Genomic DNA, 22,498 nt, shown 5'->3' with positions numbered 1-22,498 from the left:
GGATGGGGCAGAAACTGGTGCCCAGGAAGTTCCACCTGAACATGAGGAAGAACTTCTTCCCTGTGCAGTGACCCAGCACTGAACAGGCTGCCCAAGGAGGGTGTGGAGTCCCCCTCACCGGGGATATTCCAGACCCATTTGGACACAATCCTGTGCCATGTGCTCTGGGATGACCCTGGTGGAGCAGGGAGGTGGGACCAGACTTCCAACCTGCCCCATCCTGGGATTGTGTGGATGTCACAAAAGTAGGTTTGGTTCTGGTGCTGGTGGGCCCTGGCCTGTGCTCAGCTTGTGCTCTGAGGAGCAGGCCTTGGGAGAAACACATCAAGGTTCTACCAAGAGTAGTTCTCCAACCATGTTACACAAAGATCTCCAACAACTGCTGCACAACAGCAAAGCAGCCCCAGAGTAGTGGATCCCAGTGCTACAACTTCACTGGCACAGCCAGATGAATAAAGCACACAGGGATTTGCTACTCACTTCCATTAGAGATGTTTTTAAAAACTATGGCAACTCATAAAATGAAAACAGAAAAGACCTGAAATTAAGATCACCCTTGAAATGTCACTTTGCAAGGAACTTTAAGTAGAGGACTTAAACTAGAGGGATTTTAATATCCCTGAGGGCAATGGGGTTTTTAGTAAGACTTACTTGTTCTTCACGTTACAGAAACAACCAGAACTGGTAAAGCTGGAAGGGAATTGGCAGCCCCTGCAAATGTACTTAGAGACAATTGCTATTTAACTGCCTCTTTACGAAAACATTCTCCAATATTCAGCCATGCAAGCAGATTTTATGAGCAGAAAGAGACTCTGTTCCACCATTACAATGCTGCTCAGTTGGCTCTGTTCACACTGAGATACCTAAGAACGCTCCTCTGTTCCTTCCACTCCCTACTCCCCAAAAACAGTGGAAGAGATTGAAAACAAACTCAATCCCAAACCTCCTCACAGTCTTTGTAAAATAAAGCCCTGTTAAAATGTCATGTTCCTCACCTCTGCACAACAGCATTACCAGCCAGCATTAGAACAAGCTCTGTCATCCATCCACCAAATACTGATACTCTCTACAAAGACTTTGGGGTAACTCACAGTGGGTATTTAAAACCTGGAGATGTTAGTTTAGCTGTGGAGGTTCAGCTGCAGCACAGAACCCGCTGCCTTTCCCCAGCCCAACACTGTACTCTGGTTTTACTTTCTGCCTAATGCTATTACTTTATAACTTCATGGTGAAGCCACTGACCTCTGATCTCAAAAGTATCTTAATTATTTTTTTCCCTTGGAATAAAGTCTTTGTTTAAAAATACACAAACACTGCCAGGTAAACACACTCATTTTTCATATTACCTTGTCCTGTAAGAGGTGAGCTGTGCAGTTCAATTTGTAAGCAAGGTCTAACATAAAAGACAGTCTGGCCTCATTTCCTCCTCTGGACTGCTGGGGTTTGAGTCATATCTACCAAATCTATTATTTTTGTGTTGCCTTTTGAGGTGCCAAGAGGTTCCTCTCATACTCCATTGATATGCTGGTTCTGGTCTTCAGGCAACTCCAACAAGTGACAAGTTCAGCCTAATTGTGTTTGAGGACACAGGATAAACTTTAAAAATTATAAAAAAGGCAATATTATGAGTATAATTAGAAAAACCCCAATGTGAATATAATAAAAGTGGTATCAATTAAGATGTTTTTCCTTTTGGAACAAAAAGGGTTTTAATGGTCTTAAAAACATTTTCTGTACAAAAATTGCTCAATGATCGGTATTTGCCTCCTCGTGGTGACAACACTTCTAACTATTGTTTCCTTCAGCAGCAACTCCCACAGGTCCTGTAACAAGGATTATCTCTTTGGCCAGTGGTGTGTCGAACCCCTGCAAAAGAGTTACACAAACACTTTAACTCCTGCTCTAAATTCACTCAAGATTGAAAACTGAGGATGTTACAATGATTCTATCAAGAGTCCTGATGCAGACAGAGCCCTTACCCCCTCCAGTGCTGCCCTTACCTAGTGTTGCTCTTTTATGACTAAGTAACACACAAGAATCATCTCTTGTAAGCTAAACATTAAGTATCCATTCAGAACAAGAATGTTCATGCTTGGCAGTACTGTTATTTGTCTTCCTCCCAAGCCAGGCAGATGTTCTCCCCACCTCCACCTACCTTTGTGGTCAAAGAAAGCAACTCCCACATCCATTAACACAAACTTTTACCTCAGCATTTCAAACCTTCCACCCAGACTTGTCTTTGATTGCATTAATCCTGACTAAGTTTCTTTTTTCCATTTTTTCCCCTTTAAATTGACATCAAGCCCTGACGCAACCTCTTCCCGTTAAACATGTGCTTGAGCTCCCCCAGCAGCAGAGCACAATAGCTGTGCTCTGCCCGTGGCTCCAGGGCAGGGGTGTGCAAACACTCCAGCTGGATCAGAGCAGGCTGACAACACACCTCTCAGCTTTCCCTGCCAGGTAGGACATGCTCCGGTTTCCAGACTGTTGAAGTTTGTTAGCTCCAGCAAATTTCTGCACAGGGAAGAAACAAAACACCAGCACAGTGAGGTTCCTGCCAAATCCAGGGTATCCCGTGAGGTTCATGTGCTGCCAGGTTCTGCCACCCTCACACCACTCCATCCACACCGTGAGCTTTATGCTTTAGGGCTGCTCTGAGTGCACCTGAGGAAGTGCTGTTCTACTGCCCTGACCTGGACATGTGAGGCACGATACCCCACTGACAACAAATCTTACCCAGCTAGGCAGAAAAGACCTTACAGGCTGTCCCAAATTCACCATTTGGTTTCATTTTTTATCCTGGAACAAGTTTAAACTGACAGGGCAAAGGGATTGCACAGGAAACTGTTTCCTACTCTATCAGGCATAAACTGGTTCAGCTTCTAAAACACAACTTTTTTGAATGTCTCAGATGCTCCCTGGTAACATTTTCCCTCCAGTTAAATATGAAGGAAGGCAGCGTGTACAGGGGAGGCTGAAATGCAAGAAATGAGCTTCAGAACTTAAAATTAATGCCCAAGCACCCAGTGAGTTCACACATGGGCTTCCTGTTACTTCATGCCTGAAAGCCCATGGACATGACACATCAGCACCCGAACTCCACGTGTGAACACTGTGCAGGTATAGATGGGGGGTTTAGGTACCCAGGTCTGCAGGGGACAGCACAGGAACTGCCCTAAGTTTGTGTTTGATTGTTTATGTTTTCTTTCTTCTCTTCAATCTCAATTAGCAGCAAGTGAAAAATCTCTGAGCTCAGACTGTTTTCCTGATAACAGTACTTGGGGGGAGAACATGAGCAACACACAGACCTGAAATGACCTGGAACCACTGGAATGACTGAGATTTTTGAGAGTGCCTTGAATTTGGTGCTGGGAATTTGTAGTGGTGTGCTGTGGTCCAAGTGTCATGCCTGTGATATGTGGAGGTGTGAACAATGTACGAAGAAGTGGGAAACAACAAAGAGTCTGAGGGGCCCCAAGGAAGCTCCTGCTAAATGGGAAGCATGAACTCGTGGTTGGAAGCTGTACCTCAGCACCAAGTGCTGTTAGGGAACATTCTGCACATCCAGAAAAAGTCATCTGCCCTCCCCAGCTTGGTACACACTGTCACCCACATTCCTGTTCCTCTTTTCATGACAGGCCCATACCTTGCCTGTGTAAGCTTGCTTGGCAGGATCGAATTGTGGTGACTGCTTCGATTTGCTGCTTCCTAAAGGAGAGAGGAGAAGCTGTCACTAAAATTCTCCATAAAGAACAATGCATTCCACAGTGTTCCTCTGATGATATGGAGGTTTTGCTGCAGTATCCCACACAGTACAACCCAGAACAGTCTCTTAAGGACAGGAGATGCTTTTGAATAGGTGCTTCTTACAAAGGAGTCCAATCTCCTTTGCCTCCTAGTTCCCGAGTCCAATTAAACAGATGACTTTCTCCATGGAGAAAAGAAACAAAACCCAAACCCACAACCCACTTGGCCAATGGTTTCAGGATTTTGTTTCCAAATCAGAAGGGATGCTGAAGTGCACATTCCTCGAGTCAACTTCTTCAAGTGCTTCCCCACTGTACGGTAAGTGCACTGGAACAGTCTGTACTGCCTTGCCACCCACATTCCCACAAGCCTTCTCCAGGCTCAGTTGGCAACATTTTCCACAGCCTGCAGCACTCTAGCAGGGGATCAGATCTTACCTGCAAACACTTTGAAGTTGGACTTGCTGTAATCAAAGGGGGTAAACTGCTTCGGTGCTTCCACCTCCTCTGGTTGCTGGGGGGGTTTTGGCCGTTTCTTCTCCTGTGTTGGCAACTCTGCTCCTGTTTCACTCGTGTCTCTTTCCCTCTTCCTATTAGCTTGTTCCTGCTGGGAAGGCAACCCACAGAAGAGAAACAAGGACAAGGTCAGGAGGGGAGAATAAAACACCCCTGCACAGGCACTGGGGTACAGATGAACTGCCCAGTGGAGCCAGGCCCCAGTGACAGCTCCTGCCTGTGGCAATAACAGTGTGGGGAGAAAGCTCTCTGCTCTTCCTGGGGCCTAAACTGCTTTGGTTTTTTTCTCCTCACACAGCAGGCACTTCTGAGATAAAAAGCCAAGCTGTCATTTCACAGGATATCAGAGGCTGAGACCTGCTGTGGCCGCACTGGCAGATTTGGGGGAGCCTACGTGGAACAAGTGAGGAGCAGAAGTGCAGCAGTGGAAAAAATTCCCTACTGAGCACATGGAGGGATGTGACAGTGTGCACAGCACAGTTAGTAGGGCCTGTTGTTACACCCAGGGCAGCACCACTGTCCAAACACTGACACTGAGGTGTTCCAGAGTGACAGGGCTCAGGGTTTCACTCTGAGCTGCTCTAACAGTCAGGATGGGCACAGTCTGGAGGGAGGGGATTCCAGGACATACCATGGCTTGCTGACGAACAGACACAACGTTTTGTGCTGCGTTTTTATGCAACTTCTGTGCCTGGGCACGGGCAGCTATGGAGACAAACAAGCATTACTGTAAAAAGCAGCAGTAAGTTAGCCAGGAGCTTAGAAAAAGCAAGCAAAGCAGCAAGTCTCAAACTAAACATAGAATAAACATTACCAAACTACATCATTTATCAGGAAATCCATCATCTACAGGAAACAACCTATGTGCACAGGGAAAAGCATGCTGGCACACACCCTGAGGAAGGGAGGAATGGCTGTACCTGACTCCTGGGCTGCTTTCTTACTGATTTCATTCTTGGGCTTCTTCTGTACTGGTGCCTGACTCATCAGCTTCCATCGATTGCTGATCTGCAATGAGAAAGTGTTACCTGGAACCACCTTCTTTGAAAGGGAGTTTATAAACTTGCTTCCACATGCTGGTCCTCATTAAGAGTACAAAAGATCAAATTGGATGGTAAAAGAGATTAAGATCTGCTGCACCAGGTGAAGTAAACCCAAGTGCTTTAAAAGCTCTGAGCTACAAACAGGCCATGAGAACAAAGGCAGATACTTCAGTAGTAGTTGCAGCTTTGACAGACAGTGGAATGTCTCCAGTCCTGGTTCTCCAAAGAATACAAATGCCACAGAAACATGTCAAGTTTCTCAAGAAGAAAAAAAAAAACTATCTTGCTGAGGTTCCCAAAGCAAAACAAATTACTTATTTGTTTCTTTTGTACCACTTTGCAGGAATTTTTAGCACAAGCCTTACCTCATAAATTTTTGATGATGGGTCAAACTTTGCAGATTGTGAGATATAGGTAGAATTCTCCTCTGGAGGTAGGTACTGTAGAGAGGAAAAAAAACCATTTTGCTTTAAACACAGCACATGACATTTATCTCATTGCTAAAATGCTACTTGTTGTAAATCAGTGAGTTCATATTTGAAAAGCATTCTGCAGATGGAACACCTTGTGGAAAAAGAGAAGTTACTGCAGCTATGCCCAAGAGAAATATTAAAGAAAAACCAACTGAAAAAAGCCCCACAAAACCAAAAAACCCCAACAAACCAACCCTCAACCGCACATCAGAAAAAGTTGGTTTGATATTATTTCCTAGTAATTTGCCACTACAAATCTGCAGCAGTATTCTATTGTTCTTCTGATTCATTACAGGAGCAAAATCAGCTCACTGACTCTAGCCATAAAGTAGAGATGAAAATGTGATGCAAATTTCGAAAACCTCAAACTTGATTAAAAAAATTAGAGAAAGGTTGTTTACTATGTAGACTTATATCCAAGAGGCATTTAAATGTGTTTGGAAAACAAGTCCACGCGTGTCTTTGCAAGAAGAACAACCCCTTGATTCCAGCAAGTGAGCAGCAGCTGATGCTCTATCAAGGTCTTAAAGATACACCTGAAAAACCAGCTCAGGGCATTCTCTGCACTGGGTATTTTGTGAGTCCCACAACAAACAAACATACCATTTTAAATGGATTTTCAAAGGACTCCATTATTAGCTGAGCTTTCCGCTGTGCAGTGGTTAAAGGCCTCTTATTTCCTTCATCTCCATCACTTTCCTTAAAAGAAGAAAAAAAAAAGAAATATTAACACGAATATTCTCTTGGTTTGGCTACTGCTGTTTCAAGCATGGCTTTTTCTCACCCTCCAGAGACATTTAACTTGCAGCCTTCTAACCCAGCTGTCTGGGTTATGCCACACACCTGACAGGAGTCAGTGCTGTTGCCAGGCATGTCCCTCCTTATTATTTCTTGCAACACTTCCACACAGTTTTATCAGATTATTAAGTCTGTTTTCTAATACTTCAATACTGACACTGACAAACATGCTGCTTACACTGAATATGCTGACAGTGGCAGTAGCAACAAGACATGCTGGCTCTGGCTGACTATCTTGAATATTCGTTGTCCTCTCACTGTCTGAGAAGAGACAAGCATCTTTCAAAACTGGTGCAGGCTCTGCATGAAAAGGAGACAAAATATTTTTTAGATACTTGTGTATTTTACTGCTCTTTTGTGTAATGAGATTCCTCTGAAAGTTTTTTCAGGGCCATTTATTTCCTCCATGTCAAAGCCCCATCATTGCATTACCAGCACAGCTTTTAGGTTAACTCCAAATTACCCAAGGCAGAGTTGTTCTGAAAATCATCCATAGGAATCCGTGAGCTGTCATGTGGTCCAAAGAGGGCATTCTCCAGCTTCTGCAGAGGGATTCAAATTACAAACACCATCAATACACTACGAATCTATGGTTTCACATACTGCAGACACTTAAGACAGAAATTCAAACAAAAGGATGAAATTCAGAGGTGGAATATTCTTAATGCAGCTCACTTGCCAGAGCACATTGCACCTGGTATCAAAGGCTACCTGTGCAAACATCCACTGGTTAATGGAGATGATTTACTTCATACACATGAGGAGAATGAACGACTCAGCCTTATAAACTCATCTGAAACCTCTCTTCTTAGAGCTCAGTCAATATATTTTAACACATATGAAACTGTCCAGCAGCCAGAGTGTTTGCTGATACAGCCTTAAGTGCTGCTTTATAGTGGTTTGTAAAATACCAATTTACAGCTGATAATGTTATGAGTCTAGCACAGAAAACAAACATTAAGCTAAAGCAGAGAGACCCCTAAAAAGGATGAGATAAGCAATTCACTAGAAAGTAGAATTTTGCTACATTTGTTTCCAAGTTTAAGGCTGTAAAAACATCATGTAAACAGTACCTCAGGGGTGGGCAGAGATGCTCTTTTCTTGACAGCTGAAGTAATCTCCGACTAGAATGGGAGAGAAAAGTAAGTTACTTAAATGTACCTGCCCTGTTTCTTCTAGGCTGGCCTCCTTATCAATGTTTTCAACACATTTATTACAAGCTAGCAGGTTAATAAAATTACTTTCTTCTCCTGCAGTGTTTGCACTTGGCTACATATTTAAACACCTTGCACAGAAAGGACACACTCTTGCTCACAAGTGTTTTTGTTTCACTACAGGAGGGAAGCTGTATGAATATCAACATGCTGATGATGCATTTTAACTAATGAAGCTCTTGCAGCCAGGGCTGGTTTTGTTTGCCTCGCCACAGCTGTAAAAGATTTATGAGTCCGAACAAATTCCACAAGGTGCAGTTCTTCCTCACGCAGGCAAACGAGACGTGCAGTGTAACACAGACAACTGCACCCTGTTCAAGCAGTGTCTGCTCCTTGGCTGCTCCAGTTCTGCAGGGAACCACACTGCCTGTGAGCCACCAACCAGCACACAGGCGAGGAGCTGCAGCGGATCTTTCTGCTCTGCTACAGAGCATCACATTCAGCGTCCAAAAACCAAACTTCAGCACACACATCATCCCAGGTCACCACTCAGCTCCAGTCCCTGGCTTAGGGAAAGCCAGTGATGAGTCTCCTGTGTGGTACCAGCTACTCCTACCTTGACAAGAGGCATCTCCCGGGCCTGCTGAATGAGCAGATGCAATTCATTAATCTGCTGGCGAACGAGGGGTGGGACGGGATTACAGCAGGCAATGATGCCCTGGGGTTCTCTAAAGAGAGAGGAGGAAAATTCAGTGTGCTGTATTTATGGCCAGTATGTCAGGTATTTGCATTCCAAGGATGTGCAATGGGATATAACCACGGTCCTGACTGTGACAGAGCAAGACAAGTCAGATTAATCTGTCAAAGTTTATTCTCTGTGATAAAATTCTTCTGTATCAGTTTGTGCAGACAAGGAGAAGCCATTAAGTCAGCTCTCCTCTCATTTAACTTTTCTGTGGTCTGACTCTCCTCATCATCATTTCATTCAGTATTCACCTATGAAAGCTGAGCCCAGCAGTGGGCCTACCTTTAAAGATGCATTTTTATTAGTCTCAAGTATGGAGGTTAGATGATGAGTGCCAAGTGGTTGAGGAAAATGTTGTGTAAATTGGGTATTTCAAGGGATCTGCCCCTTGCCCTTCCCAACCCTCCAGGAAGTGCAAAAAAACCCCAAATAAATGCTATGGGGGAACTCATCCCTCTCTTGCTCTGTAATAGCGTGGGAATCTCAGGGGGAATTTGTGACATAGAACAATGCAAAGGAATGTGGTTTATTAGGGGAATAAAGTTAGAGATGTATCCCAGAAGTCTGGAGCCTTCCCAAGGAGCATTGCTATTTATTTCTCTTCCAAACTGAACAACTATAGAGAAAAGCAGTACTGGCAGCTGGAAGGAAGGGACCAACTGCAGAAGTCATTACACACTAGGAAGGAACTTGCTGGATATTAAAATCAAATAAGAATCCTTCAGGGTGAACAGAACTTACTTGGGCAGCTCCTCTGAGATCTTCAACAGCATATGATTTGGGAGCACATATCTACAACACAAAGAGGAGGTGTGAACGTAACAGAATGTTAAAAACACTTAAAAATACCTCCAAAGTGCACAACTCTGCCCCAATTACAAGGTCTGAGAAGATGACATCAGTTAAAAAGAAAACTAATTAAGTAGGACTGATCTAGATACCTGTAAGAATTTACTGCTAATGGAACAGGACTTCTGAGTAACAAGCAGCCTGAGGTAGTACAGTGATTTCTACAAAGTGGTTCCATCTCAGGAGTGGAAGAGGCACAATCCAAGAGATTTACTGAAGCATTAAGCAGTGTCCATAACAAAAGACTTCCTACCCTGTGCTCTCGTCCTCTTGACGTGCTATCTTGTCCCTCCATGCGAACAGCAACCTAAATGCTGCCAGCTGCTGGGTGTCGAGGTGTTTTTTCTGCTTCCTGTAGAGCTCAAGGTAGGATTCATCTGTGAAGAGGGGCTTGATGTATTTCTGGACAGGAAAAAAAGAAACACTCGTGATCAGTATTGGATTTGTGCTTTCTAGTTTGCCTTGCTCCACTGAGACAGAGAATCTCACACGGACATCAGGGGACTGAATGCACTCTGGTACAATGTGTCTTGAGCTTTTATCCTAAATGATTGCTAGGAGCCTATTCCTGAAAAACATACATCTCATCCATTTCTAGGGGAAAACCACCCTCATCAACTCCAGGAGGAGCTTCAATATCTTCAAGCTTCACTATATTACACAAGGCCTATTTTCGTAGACAGTATTTTCCAGGCACAACGTAATTGTCTCATAAGGCAACTCCAGCAAGGCTTTGAACTTCTAGGAACATCCAGCAGAACTGGAAATGTAACATCTCTCTTGGAAAAGACACACCTGAATGCAGTGTGAGGCCAAGGAGTGCTAACATTTAAAAAACAGCAGGAAGGCACCCGAATCCAAGGATTTTAGCTAGTGAAACACGCGACTGCGCACGACCGAGGCAGAGTTTATACGGCTGATTTCAGACAAAGAGGAAAACAACCAGTGTTTATGTAAGAGAGTAGAACAGGCAAAGGACCTTCTGTCCAAGCCCATACCCTGATCCAGGCAATCCATCCAGGTGAAGCTTTACCTTCAGGCAGATGTCCCTGCTGCGCTGCCACACAACCTGCAGCTGCGTGGGCTGCTCGTTCCCTCTCTCCCACAGCGACTCCCTCATTTTGTCATAGATGTAGAGCAAGTAGTGAGTGTCATCACGGGCATACTGCATCATTTCTTCTGGCAAAGGGCTAGAAAAACAGCCACAATTACATTAACACGTTTCAGTTGTCCCACCAAACTGTCACTTTCCTCTTGCAAGGCATATTAGTGCAAACTGGACACAAGACATGCCAAGAACTAACACGGAAATTCCTCTGTTTCCTTGCTGAAGGATTTGTTGGGCCACAGCAGGAACATGCTGTGCCCTCTCCAGTTCATATGGCATCTTGTTCACATCCTGCCAGAGAGCAGGACTGCCCTGCAGCTGAGTCAGATGGCAGAACTGCTTGCTGTGGTACTTGTCATAACTCTGCTGTCTCTGCAGAGCCTACATAAAGTAGATTTAGGATCCCTGTGGTGTGTAGGGTGTACCTGCACAGCCCAAGCTCCCTGCTCCAACAGCACCTTGTACAGGTGACAATGTTTCTGTGGGGGCTCTGGGGGAGCAAATATAGACTGACTCCATAACACTGCAGTGGTTAAGCACTGGTCCTAAGAAATGAGCTCTCATCTTCCAAAAAACATGGGAAAATGTAATGCTCAAACTTAAGGCACAGCCAAGGTAAATGCTGTGCTCATTCACTTTGAGACTAACCTATAACTATGGGTCTTGCAACTAGAAGCTCTAGCAGTGCAAACAAGGAGAAAGAGCTACCTGGCAGCTCCAGCCCATTTAGGGGTCAGTTTTTACCGTATCCTCCAGTCAGCCAGCTGGTACTTCTTGTCAGCATCTACACTGCAATACAGCTTCAGCAGGTGTTCCAGAGAATGCCTGCCAAGATTGAGGAGGCGAGCAGCTTGGTGAGTATCAAACACGTTCACCAAGTACAGACCAAAGTCTCTTTGCAGCCATTCCACGTCTGAATCAGCACCATGAAGGACCTTGAAAAGCAAAACAAGTTGGGAATGATATAAAGAACATTTCTACTCCAGGCTGGTGGTGCTGTGTTTTCATATTCATGTGTCTAGGACCAGATTTCTTTTCTCTGTCCTTTACTGTTAAGCACAGAACTGCTAAAGGAGTGCAACTGGCAAGTAGTTCACCACTTACATCAAGGAAAGAGGTCCATGAACAAATGACAATGAGAGCAGAAGCAAGTGTGATTTTAAGTATAATAAAACTTAAACTAAACCAATAATGATAATAAAAAAGGGAATTGTGGTGGGTTTGGCAGCTGACCTTCACAATGGCAGGGTCTGTGAAGGTCTCATTGAGGATGTTCAGGTCGCTGCGCAGCTCCAGGGCATCAATAATGAAATCTTCTGTTCGAGTGGAAATCTGCATCAGACACGTCAAGCCCAGGAAGCTCCTGTAGGAATGGTGCTGAAAGTGGGGAAGAGAGGTGTAAACTAGGATTCATTACAGAAGTAATGCCATAAAACAAACAGCACCCCAAATGAAGGAAGAAAAGGACTTCTTTAAGAAAAAAGACAATTGGATAATCAAACTTTCTCTTTGCAGTCATTAAGATGACATAAAAAAACCCTGGGATTAACTGAAAGAAGATCAAATTCAGCTAGAAGTGGGCAGCCAGTCCTACCATTGGAAAACTTATAATATTGACACAGTTTAATTCAACTTTATAGATAACATCTGATGGATCAGGGTCATGAACTGTTTTTTCATGTCAGAAAGTACAAAAAAAAAGAGAAAACAACAAAACAGACTAGAAGAATATAATGGTCTTTTAGGTCCTAAAAGTACACATGTAACTTTTAAGCAGAAAAGGCAATTTGATTACCTCCAAATCCAGGGCAAACTCTTTACAGTTCATAAGCTTTTCATTTAGTTCTACCAGCTCATCCAGTGTGGTGATAAAGTGACAGGGTGTTTCCTCCATGGGCCTGTACATCTGGCAGAGCACATGAATTAGGCATGGCATGTTCCTTGTCAACTCCCACCCCCAACTCCACCCTCAGATCTGAAATTTGTCAAGTATGGCTGTAAATGTACTGCATCTGCAGCTGCAAATTAAAGTGGGCACCAACCTGGAGTTCTGGTTTCTTGAGAACTCCATCTGGTGGAGAGAAATGCTCCAGTTCATACTGGTAAGGGTGAGCAAACCTGTGGAAATTAGGAAGATAAGCACAGGATAAATCCCTGCCACCTTTACGAGGCCAGAGCACAGAGACTTTGACACCTATGGCAGTTCCCTTTCCGGCAGAAATGTTGTCTGTTATTAAGCACAGGTTTAATGTAACTGCAGAGGTCTAAAGCAAATCACACACAACACAGTGTGGGCACAGACACATGCAGAGCTGTTACACACGAGGAGCACCAGGGCAGTGGGAGCACACGGGCACAGGTCCACCCGTGGGGCTCCCAGCACCTCGCTGCCAGGTTCATTTCTTACATGTCTTGCTCAGTTTGCTGCGTCCTCTGCTGATGTATGAAGTCTGCCAAGGCAGCTGGCACATCCAAGTCCTCAGGGCGCTCCTTTCGCTGCCGTCCACTTTTTGTGAGGGCTGAACAACCAATATGGAATAACTGGACTGGGTCCCCCACATCACACGTTCTCAGCCTACTGCTCTCTCCCCTCCACCCACCACAAGATCCTATTAAAACCACAAAGCATCAAAAATCTTAACAATTTAGAGCTGCAGCTTTTGCTGTCAGCACCTTGAATGACAACTCAGTGACCAGGTTGCTGTTAAGCAAGACACAAGGTGGTTCTGTTCAAAAGCTTGGAGGGAGATTGAAAAATCTTCAGTTATTAAGAGTACAGTGGAGATTATGGATGAACCATCAGCAGCAGAATGTTACCAAAATAGGGTGTTACACAGCAGCTCTGATAAATCACCCAAAGCAAAGGTAGGTCTCTCCACACACCTCACTCATTTGAAAGAAATCTGTAAAGCCAACTAGATTGGTCAAGACTTCTAAGGCAAAAGTGACTCTCATGTATGTTCAGTGGTGGTAAAGAGCAGAATATCTGTTTGGGACAGATTATTTGCTGTACACCAACAAGAAAATGCTGTATGTTGATCTACTCTTACATTAGACAGGTAAACAGAGTCACAGAGCTCACTACACCCAAATGCTCAATATCTCCCGTTATGTGTTTTTACAGTCAATGATTTCTCCTCTAGACTGTGAGGACAGGTTTGTGTCACATACTCTCAACAGGTCACCCAAGTAAAATGATCTCCTTACCTTCAGGCAAAGGTTTCAGAGCATTTGGCTTGACAAAAAGTTTAGGGACAAAGGGAGTGTTGGAGTTGTCAATCTTTTCCCGAAACTTAAGCTGTGGTCGAGAGATATTCTTGGCATGAAGCAGTCGGAAGGTTTCAGACTGAGTTCTCTTGTGGAATTCTCCTGCCTATTTAAAAAACCACAGGTAAAACTCACATGGCTTAACAGACATTCAGAGTTTCTCCTACTCAGCCTGACCCAACATTCAGAGAAAAAAAGTTATACCCCACGTTCAAAACTGAGTCACTTTTTCTCAGCAAGTCCAGCACTGAGGAATGAGAGTTCTCTGAATCAGGATCCAGAATTCATATGAATAAGCACAAGAAAAGCTGTTGTGTACATGACACTGAAATGGCAATTGAAAGCACAGAGAATCCAGAATCAAGTCTGAATGAACAAGAAAAGGAATAGAAGAGGGAGGGACTCAGAATGTGTGAAAAAAACATGAGAGAATATTTAACTACTGAACTCCACTGGAGAATCAGTAGTGCCAAGGCTGAGAGAAGAGCTGAGCTAACACAGCAAACTGAGCACAGGGGCCTCACCTTACGATTCCAGCTGGAAACGATCATCTGTGGGGGCTGTAACCCAGCTGGCAGGACTGGCTGCTGGTTTCTGTTCACTCCGGATGCCTCATCCAATAAAATACTCTAAAACCCAGAAAAGCAATGTGAAACACCTGTTAAATTACCACACTCAGCCACTTTGGTCAGATCGAGCAAAGAAAGTCACATAGGCAGGTACCTCCACTGCCATTTCCCCCAAATTCTGCACAACACAAGACAGACAACGTGGGAGGAGCATGTTGGACATCAAAGGTGGGAAGAGATTCCTCAGAGAAGCAGCTCTAAAATGTACAGACCTGTTCTCAGGTTGTGAGGGTTTCATGCCAAACTGTATTTAGTTTCCTCACAAGTCACATATTGCAGTCCCTCCCTCTGGCCCATAACCCACCTGCCTCAGCTGCTGGGAGCTCTGGCCCATTACATGGAGGGGGTTTTAAAATAAGGGAAAATGCCAGACTGAGGAAACACCAACTGTAACTGTGAAAGCACTACCACTGAAACTCTTGCAATGAAAAGAGAAATTATGGGAACTGAACAGTTTATAGGAACCACATCCAGAAATAATTTGCTTACCACTCTTTCAAGAATGACGTCGTTGGAGTCAACCAGCATATCAAATTTATCTTCCAGCCCTGTCACTTTGCTGGACTCTTTCAGGAGGCTCCGGCAGCCGTGGTACTGCATCACCTGGCTCATGCTTGCAAGAGAACAGCACAGCTGTCAGCAATCTGTGAGCAGGCAATCTCAATCCTAAAACATCCAGCTTTCTTCAACTTTCTGCACTTCAAAGTTTGAAAATAAATCAAACTGTAGATATCATCATATGAGCAGTGAACAGGCGAAGCACCTATACAGTATTAAGTGCCAGAATTAATTTCTCACAAACCACAGGACGACTTTTAAAATGGACTAATTTGTGTGGTGTCAGCTGCTCCCCTCTGCCACAGCTCTTCATGGCAATCAGTACGAAAGGCCCTCTTTAAGCTTGTCACAGGGCTAGAAAAGCAGCTAAAATCAGGCGTGAAATAAAACACTCTTTTACCTACAGCAAAGCATGGAGTTCCCAGAGCAGGGGGTTGCTTGCTGGGGGCACGGGGAGGGGCAGCAGGCCCTTACCAGCGGAGCAGGCGCTCTCCCTGCGTGTCACAGTACGCGCGGAAGCCGGGGAAGCTGCGGTAGAAATCGTACTCGTCGCCAGGCTGGGGGAGCCCGTTGGATGCCTTTGTTGCAGCCACCACCGTGCCCAGGGCGTACTGTGCAAGAACACCACGTTATCAGCATTTTGTTCCTGTTTGCCCAGCATACGCTGTGAGAGAAATGCATCCTGCCCAGCTGGTTTGAGCTGTGTGGTTCTATTGTGTGGTGTCGTGGGGCTTTTCACCAAGAGTAAGTTCACATGGTCTATTTGGAGAACTTAAAATAATTAAAGTCTAAGAACAGGATCTGTAACTCAGTCTAGCATTACAGATATGACCTGAAGTTGTCAGCGCAGGGTTACGTGGGATCTCAGGAAAAGGTTCTTCCCCCAGAGGGTGGTCGGGCACTGAACAGGTTCCCCAGGGCAGTGGGCACAGCACCAAGGCTGCCAGAGCTCAAGGAGCATTTGGACAACGCTCTGAGGGACAGGGTGGGATTGTTGGGGTGTCTGTGCAGGGCCAGGGGTTGGACTGGATGGCCTTTGTGGGTCCCTTCCAACTCAGTATATTCTGTGACTCTAAATCAGCAGGAACGTATATAACGACTTTATTATTTTAACAAAAAAACCCCAAACACTGCAACGCTTCCTTCTTGGGAACTGGCAGACCGTTCCCTCTCTGGAAACAACATCGTGCACACGTGAAACACGCCGGGACTGACGCTGCGATCTGTAACGCCAGGTGAAGTAATGCCCGTGCCACAGGCCCTCCCGAAGGTCCCCAGGAATTCCAGGTGGGTGATAGGACCAGGGCCTGAGCCAGGCGGTAACAGGCCCCGACGCACCGCTCGGCCCCCGCACCCGCAGGACCAGCCCGCACCCTCCCTCCCGCGCAGGGGGACCCCCCACAGGTGCCACCACTCGGGCGGGGGTCTCCCCGCAGCCCCCGCGGGGCCGGACTACAGCTCCCGGCATGGCCCGAGCGCACGCGCACGCCGCGGGCGGCGGCGCCCGCCCCGCTCCCCCCCGGGCTCCCCCAACGCACCTTGACGAAGGCGTCGGGGCTGTCGAAGCCAGGCAGGGCCGGGATGGCGCTGGCTGCCCCGCTGTCCGCGGGTGTCCCGACGCCGCCCGCCTGCCCCGCCGGGCTCCCCTCACTCACGGCGGCCGCCATGTTGATGCGCGAAGCTGTCGCGAGATCTGGGCGCTCTCGCGAGAGCGCGGCGTCGCAGGAGAGAGGCGGGGAGGGGCCGGTGGCGCCTCCCAGCGGCAGGACGGGACCAGCCCCCGTGTGGGATGGGGGGGCCTGAGGGGGAGACACTGAGGGGGGGACACCGGTCCTGTCTCCCCTCAAAAGCACCACCAGGGACCCACAGTATCACACATTATTGAGTTGAAGGGACCCACCAGGATCATCCAGTCCAACCCCTGGCCCTGCCCAGGACACCCCAACAATCCCACCCCGTCCCTGAGAGCGTTGTCCAAACACTCCTGGAGCTCTGGCAGCCTTGGGGCCGTGACCAAACCCTGGGGAGCCTGTTCAGTGCCAACCACCCTCTGGGGGAAGGACTTTTTCCTGAGATCCAACCTGACCCTGCCCTGACACAGCTCCAGCTGTTCCCCAAGTTATGTCACGAGTCACAAAGCAAAGAGATCAGTGCTGCCCCTCTTCACCTCATGAGGATGTTGAAGACCACAATGAGGTCTCCCCTCAGCCTCCTCCAGGCTGAACAGACCAAGTGCCCTCAGCTGCTTCCCCTCAAGGCCCTTCCTCACCCTCACTTGCCCTCCTTTGGACACTCTCTAACAGCTTAATAACTTTCTTATATTTTGGTGCTCAGTCCCCTTGACAGCCACACCAGTGCCTGGAAAGGAGCCAGGGGCAATACCACCCAAATTCCTGACTGCCACCTCCTTGTTTCCCATTTTTGAGGTGCAGCACCTGGAGAAGCCCAGGGAACTCTGCTGAACACCCCATGCTGTCCCTCGAGCTGTGGCTGTGACCCTGAGACTCAGCAAGCTGATGTTCTTACTGCATGGACGGCATCACATCTCCTGGAGATAAAAATTTAGGGGGTTCTACGGTCAAGTTTCTGTTATACAAGTGACAGATTTCATTCAGTCTTGGTAATTTTGCTTCCAGCTGCCATCAGAAGGGAAATAAAGCCTGAATTGATGCACAAAAAGACAAGTCAATGGCAATAGAAACCTTAAAAGAGAAAAAAAGAATCTTAATCTACTTCCCTCTCTCTGCCTAAGAAATACTTAGGAATAAACAGGAACACAGCCAAAGTCTTTACATTTCGGTGTAATTTATTGGCACAAAAATATTCAAATACAACATGGCATCTAAACATGGCTACTCTGTTGTATTTTGTGCATTGTTTTTAATATGTTTAATTCATAAATCATAACTTTATCTTCACCCTCACGTTTAATAACCATTATTTTCTGTTTCAAGTTATGACCAGTTCTCGCCCCCCATCTGCCTCCTATGCCAAGCCCTAACTTTCCCTAGTTATTTCCCAACACTCCTTTTTAACCCAGACACTGCGGGAAGCTCCCAAGTGGTATTTATTTGTACCCTGCATCCAGCTTGCCACGGATCACTCTGCACAGAGGCACCGACTTCGCTCAGCTCAAGGTCTTCAAACCTTGATACCCTGATCTAATCTGAAACACGACTCCTGCACTGATGTAATGAGCAGATAGACAATTTCCAATTTTGGGGCAAGAATCAAGTTTGAAAACAAGGTACAGGATGAAACAATGGTAAAATTCTGCTTCTCTTTCCAGTTATCCAGCTCACCCCCAAACATAAATGAAACCTCCCGCACAAGCGCATTGAGCTCATTGCAGCCACATCAACAGGAATGACCAGGGCAATAATTCATCTGCAAGTGACTTAGTTACATTGCAAAGTAAGTCAAAACCCGTATATAGTTATTTTCAATGGATCACCAGTTCCCCCAAAGACCAAGTGGAACCATAGACATCTGTGGTACAATCAGTCTTCACTGTCCTGGAAACCCAAATCAAGTGTTGTGTTTCAGACAGCTTGTTTTTTTTGTTTTTCCAACAGCAGCTATACATTGGCTTAAACCAACTTTTAATATACAATAACTCTTTTCATTTACATTTAAAAATATTTGACAAAGGCTGTATTTCAGTCCAAGGTTCAGTTTGTGTTTGTAGAAGAGCAAGTTTGGAGCGCAAAAGCCTCCAGAATAAAAGGCTGTGGATACTTTGGAATCTTCTGTTACCAGAAAGGACACCTAAAGAAAATAAAGATACTGTAATAATGCTGACTTGTATGGAGTTTCACAAAGGCAACACTGAGAAGGACTGAGATTCCGTATTAACTAGGCACTATTTTAGCTTAGGGAAAGTTGCCAGGTGATCCCCCCAATGCTTCTTTCCTGCTAAACTTTAAAAACAACAGAGATCTATTTTGTCCAGCATCGTTCAAAGTTAGCTAACCCTCAAAATGACAGTAAAAATAAGTAATATAAATAACACCTCTTCACTGTAATTGAAACCAGTGACCAGCACATCCCTCATTGCAAACACTTAAAATGTTCTAAAATCCCTGTCACTACTTATAAAAGAGCTTTCCTAGAGGACTGTCTATGGCATCGCTGTCACGACTGCAAAATCTGCCAGAGCAGATGCAGGATGTGGTAAGGCTCCTACAAATAACTAACCACACAATTAGATTATTCCAGAGGAGTTTTGCCAGCCCAGCTAAGTGACAAACTCACCATCCAATGTAGCACTGGCACAGGTTCTCATGAGAAGTTGCTTGTTTAATGAGCAATTCCACTTGTGTGGGGACATCGAGAGTTTCGTCATGAGAAAAGTCCCGACCTGTGAAAAAACACATCAGTGAAGCCAGAAATCCTGCTTCTAATCCCTTCAGGTACATTATAAATTACAAGAGTGTAAAATTTTGCAACTAAATGCTGCAAACTATAAAGCCAGGACAGTGGAAATTCCACTTCCACTGAACAAGCTAAGACATGCAGGTCTGGGCAGTTACAAACACCTCTGTACTTTTCAAATCAGGCTCATTTCAATCTAAATGCAGGCACCAGTCCTTGGGTGTTAGACAAGAACAGGCAAATGGCCTCAGAATATGTTAAATTGAAGGATTAACACAAAATACAAACAGTAAGGGTAGTGCTGATCCCTCTCGTCAGATTTTATGTTTATTTTATATAACATAAAAACGTGCTCACCAGTGAGCTTATCTCGAACCCTGTTGATGATCTGAATTGCCTTCTTATTTAGAGCTTCTGGTTTCACCAGACCATCTCCTACTGAAAGACAGAAATAGGAAAGAGAATTAGGACTTCACCTGAACAATAAAAGCATTTGTACTGCTGTTAGATGTGCCCTGCCCAAATGCCACTTTGAGAGCAAACCTAGATATGTTTTCTATCACCTTTTTGTTGGGAGTTGAGAACACAGGTAATTATATTCCTCATTTATGCTGACAAGGAACTGTATCTGTCCCAACTCATGTAATGGCATTTGGATCATGATGAAATTTTCTGATCTAAGAACAATTTCTGCATTAGTATAGAAACAACAAAGATACTTACTGAAGGAATGGATGGATTCAGGCACTGTGGTCCCAGTTTTTTTATGGGATGTCTCACCCAGTTCCACACTGTCCAACATTTCTATTGAAAAAAAAACCACAAAAACCATAAATGTGAAGTTGAAAAGCACTTAAAATATTCTTCCAGAAACATTAAGAAAACTGTTAATCATCTCATTTGAAAAGCATAATTGTGACATCCACCATCTTCCCTACTCACCCACTGACTGACTGGCTGAGTAGGAGTCTGTCCTTGTTCGTGAGCGCTTGTTGCCCTTTGTATTTGCTGCAAGAAAAGGAGTTGAAAGGCATCAGCTGAGTTTCAGTGTTTCAGAGCAAATCTGTCAACAAACAATACAGATGTGGCCTCCTTTCTCCTTCTCCAGATTTGATGCCACATGAAAATAATTTCAATCTCCCGATCTCTGTTGCAATTTCACATTAAAATCCTTAAAGCTGCACTGAGAAATAGCACATGGAAATGAACAATTTCATCAGATTGTTTTCAGACACACATTGAATTTCAAGCTTCTGGATTTCTTGTATGAAATCAGACCGATTCCTCTCTTGCTGCCAGTGTTTTCTCAGAGTCACTTACTGTCCATCAGCCTCCAGTTCAATAAGGGATCGTACACAAAGGCTTCCAGCACAGCCATGACACTGTCCTTGTGTTCCCGCAGCACCTCCATCACCGTGTGACACGTGATCCTGTAGTTGCCATCGAGGCCTGTCACCTGGGGAAGAGAAAGAGGGGAGTCCACCACTGCTTCATTCACTGTGCAACTCCAACCCCAACATTGTGGCTTTGAACTGGAATTCACTGTGGTTACAGAAAATGCAGATGAAATATTAACACCTCTGGTTCTTAAGGTGTGGAGAAGTTTAGCCACAACAGAAAATAGAGGAAAAACTGGGAATTGGGTGCCGTTTTCCTCAGGAACAATCCTCTTCATATTAAAGAAGGAATGCTTACCTCCATAGCATTTGTCAGCATCCTTGTTAACCTAAATGGAATCTTCTCAGGGAACTTTTCTCTTGTCATTGCAACCTAAACAAATGATGATGGAGAATTAGTCAATTAATAGCTAATTTAGTCTTTAAAAGTTACTAAGTATTGGGATCTTTTTGGTACAATCTTGAAGATTTTATTCTAAATAGGAAAAAAAGTGACAGCTTTATGGGCCTCAGTTTCCACAAACGTTTGGGAGAAGCTAAATAAGTAACTTGATAGCAAAGGGAAAACTCAGCACATGCCCAGCTGCTACTGTCAGGTAACACAGACTGCCTGTCAGCAGCCTAAATTGCTCCAAGAAATTTCATGGAAGTGATGCCAGCACTCCTTTGCTTGTTCCAGTGGTCAACTAATCCCCAAGACACACCTCTGAGATAAAGTACCTATTACTTCCATCTTGCCTGTAGGTAAAGCAAAGCTCAGAAGAGCCAAAGGGCTTGCCCAAGATCAGACTTCAAGGTCAGTTTGTCCTGGCTTATAGATTAATTACTGTTCTACCAGAAAATGTGAAATGTTATAGAAAATTTAATGTCCAACTACAGAGATTTACCTCAAAGCAGTCCCCGAAGTCAATATGCAGGATCTTTCCACTCAGTCTGTCTAACATCAGATTGGAGGGGTGCCTTTGATGAAGGAGTGGGAGAAAAAAACAGGGTGACAGACCATTCTAAAAACCCAAAGTAAATCACAGCAGTTCCAGTCTGAAATGATATTTATCTTCATGAGCAAGAACAGCCAGTGACAGCTTTCTTGTCTGAGATCTTCAATCTCAGGATGAACAGAAAAGCTTCCTGACAGTGCATCTATCACATTATTTTTGTAATTACCTCTCAGGCATTAGAGATCTTCTCACCTTGGAAGATAAACAATCTCTTAGACCAGAACAATCAGTACATTTCTTGGACAGGAGCATTTATTTTTCAGTTAGGATAAATTTTTCCACTTGTTTTATGCTTTTTTTGTTTCATTCAGTATAGAAAAATGAAATGCACTACACTACAGGTGAAATAATACAAATTGGTTTACAATCGGAAGAGAAGAAAATCAATCCAGACTAGGAAAACTACAGGGCTGTATTCATGCTGTCTTCTTCCAATTTTGTTTTAATTCAATTTTCAAAGGTTTCTAATTTCATTATAAAGACCTCTAAGTTCAGGAGTAAGAGCTTTTGTTATGAAAACACGTGAGGGTTTAACTGTTTTTGCATTACAGCCTTTAAATCTAAATTACATCGTCTTCAAAACTATTTTTGAAGTTATAGAATGGGTGGAGAAAGACTTCCCATTCTGTGAATGAAAGGACTTATTGGGACTTTCAATATTAGGACTTGTGGTCTTTGATGTAGTTCTGTGGGTATTCATCTCAAAAAGGAAGAAAGTCTTATTAGTACTCAAGATACACAAGCCCTGCATCTCATTCCTGCAGTGCTGAAAGTAACAGCAGCACAATCAGGACCTGAAAGATGGTATCACTACAGCTCAGCAGTAACCACAATGGAAGATGT

At 44.6% G+C, this 22,498-nt stretch overlaps 2 protein-coding genes across 3 annotated transcripts in view; both read right to left on the bottom strand.

The window, feature by feature from the left end:
• Positions 1-1,314: 1,314 nt before the first annotated feature.
• EXOSC10 (exosome component 10) lies at positions 1,315-16,553 on the bottom strand. Its single transcript, XM_027702867.1, has 25 exons — positions 16,425-16,553; positions 15,361-15,497; positions 14,818-14,941; positions 14,224-14,328; positions 13,640-13,805; positions 12,840-12,951; positions 12,475-12,550; positions 12,228-12,338; positions 11,666-11,809; positions 11,177-11,367; positions 10,358-10,514; positions 9,578-9,726; positions 9,217-9,267; positions 8,347-8,458; positions 7,650-7,700; positions 7,040-7,118; positions 6,755-6,876; positions 6,382-6,477; positions 5,671-5,745; positions 5,183-5,270; positions 4,894-4,967; positions 4,185-4,353; positions 3,647-3,708; positions 2,441-2,514; positions 1,315-1,866 (listed from the first exon to the last, which is right to left on the bottom strand). Exons 1-25 carry the CDS (start codon positions 16,551-16,553, stop codon positions 1,836-1,838), a joined length of 2,685 nt encoding a protein of 894 aa, XP_027558668.1. The 3' UTR covers positions 1,315-1,835.
• A 1,121-nt stretch (positions 16,554-17,674) lies between these two features.
• The window catches only part of MTOR (mechanistic target of rapamycin kinase), a 61,016-nt gene continuing 56,192 nt past the window's right edge, over positions 17,675-22,498 (bottom strand). For both annotated transcript variants that reach the window (XM_027702864.1, XM_027702865.1), the window contains 8 exons: positions 21,545-21,617; positions 20,956-21,030; positions 20,581-20,716; positions 20,203-20,268; positions 19,984-20,064; positions 19,618-19,698; positions 19,141-19,246; positions 17,675-18,654 (listed from right to left, as the gene is read on the bottom strand). In XM_027702864.1, the coding sequence (XP_027558665.1) occupies positions 18,639-18,654; positions 19,141-19,246; positions 19,618-19,698; positions 19,984-20,064; positions 20,203-20,268; positions 20,581-20,716; positions 20,956-21,030; positions 21,545-21,617 (634 nt within the window). In that variant the 3' untranslated portion in view covers positions 17,675-18,638. The remainder of the gene's footprint in view (positions 18,655-19,140; positions 19,247-19,617; positions 19,699-19,983; positions 20,065-20,202; positions 20,269-20,580; positions 20,717-20,955; positions 21,031-21,544; positions 21,618-22,498) is intronic.

This window comes from Neopelma chrysocephalum, unplaced genomic scaffold (assembly GCF_003984885.1).
Source record: "Neopelma chrysocephalum unplaced genomic scaffold, ASM398488v2 Primary Assembly neopelma1_200, whole genome shotgun sequence".
Taxonomy (NCBI): Eukaryota; Metazoa; Chordata; class Aves; order Passeriformes; family Pipridae; genus Neopelma; species Neopelma chrysocephalum.
This window is presented reverse-complemented; position numbering and strand designations above follow the sequence as displayed.

Coding starts and splice junctions, on each gene's coding strand:
- EXOSC10 (XM_027702867.1), bottom strand. CDS start 16,553: ATGGCGGCCGCCGTGAGTGAGGGGAGCCCGGCGGGGCAGGCGGGCGGC. Junction 6,877..7,039: donor TCAGAACAACTCTGCCTTGG/GTAATTTGGAGT, acceptor CTTTTCATGCAG/AGCCTGCACCAGTTTTGAAA. Junction 3,709..4,184: donor CAACTTCAAAGTGTTTGCAG/GTAAGATCTGAT, acceptor TCTCTCCTTTAG/GAAGCAGCAAATCGAAGCAG.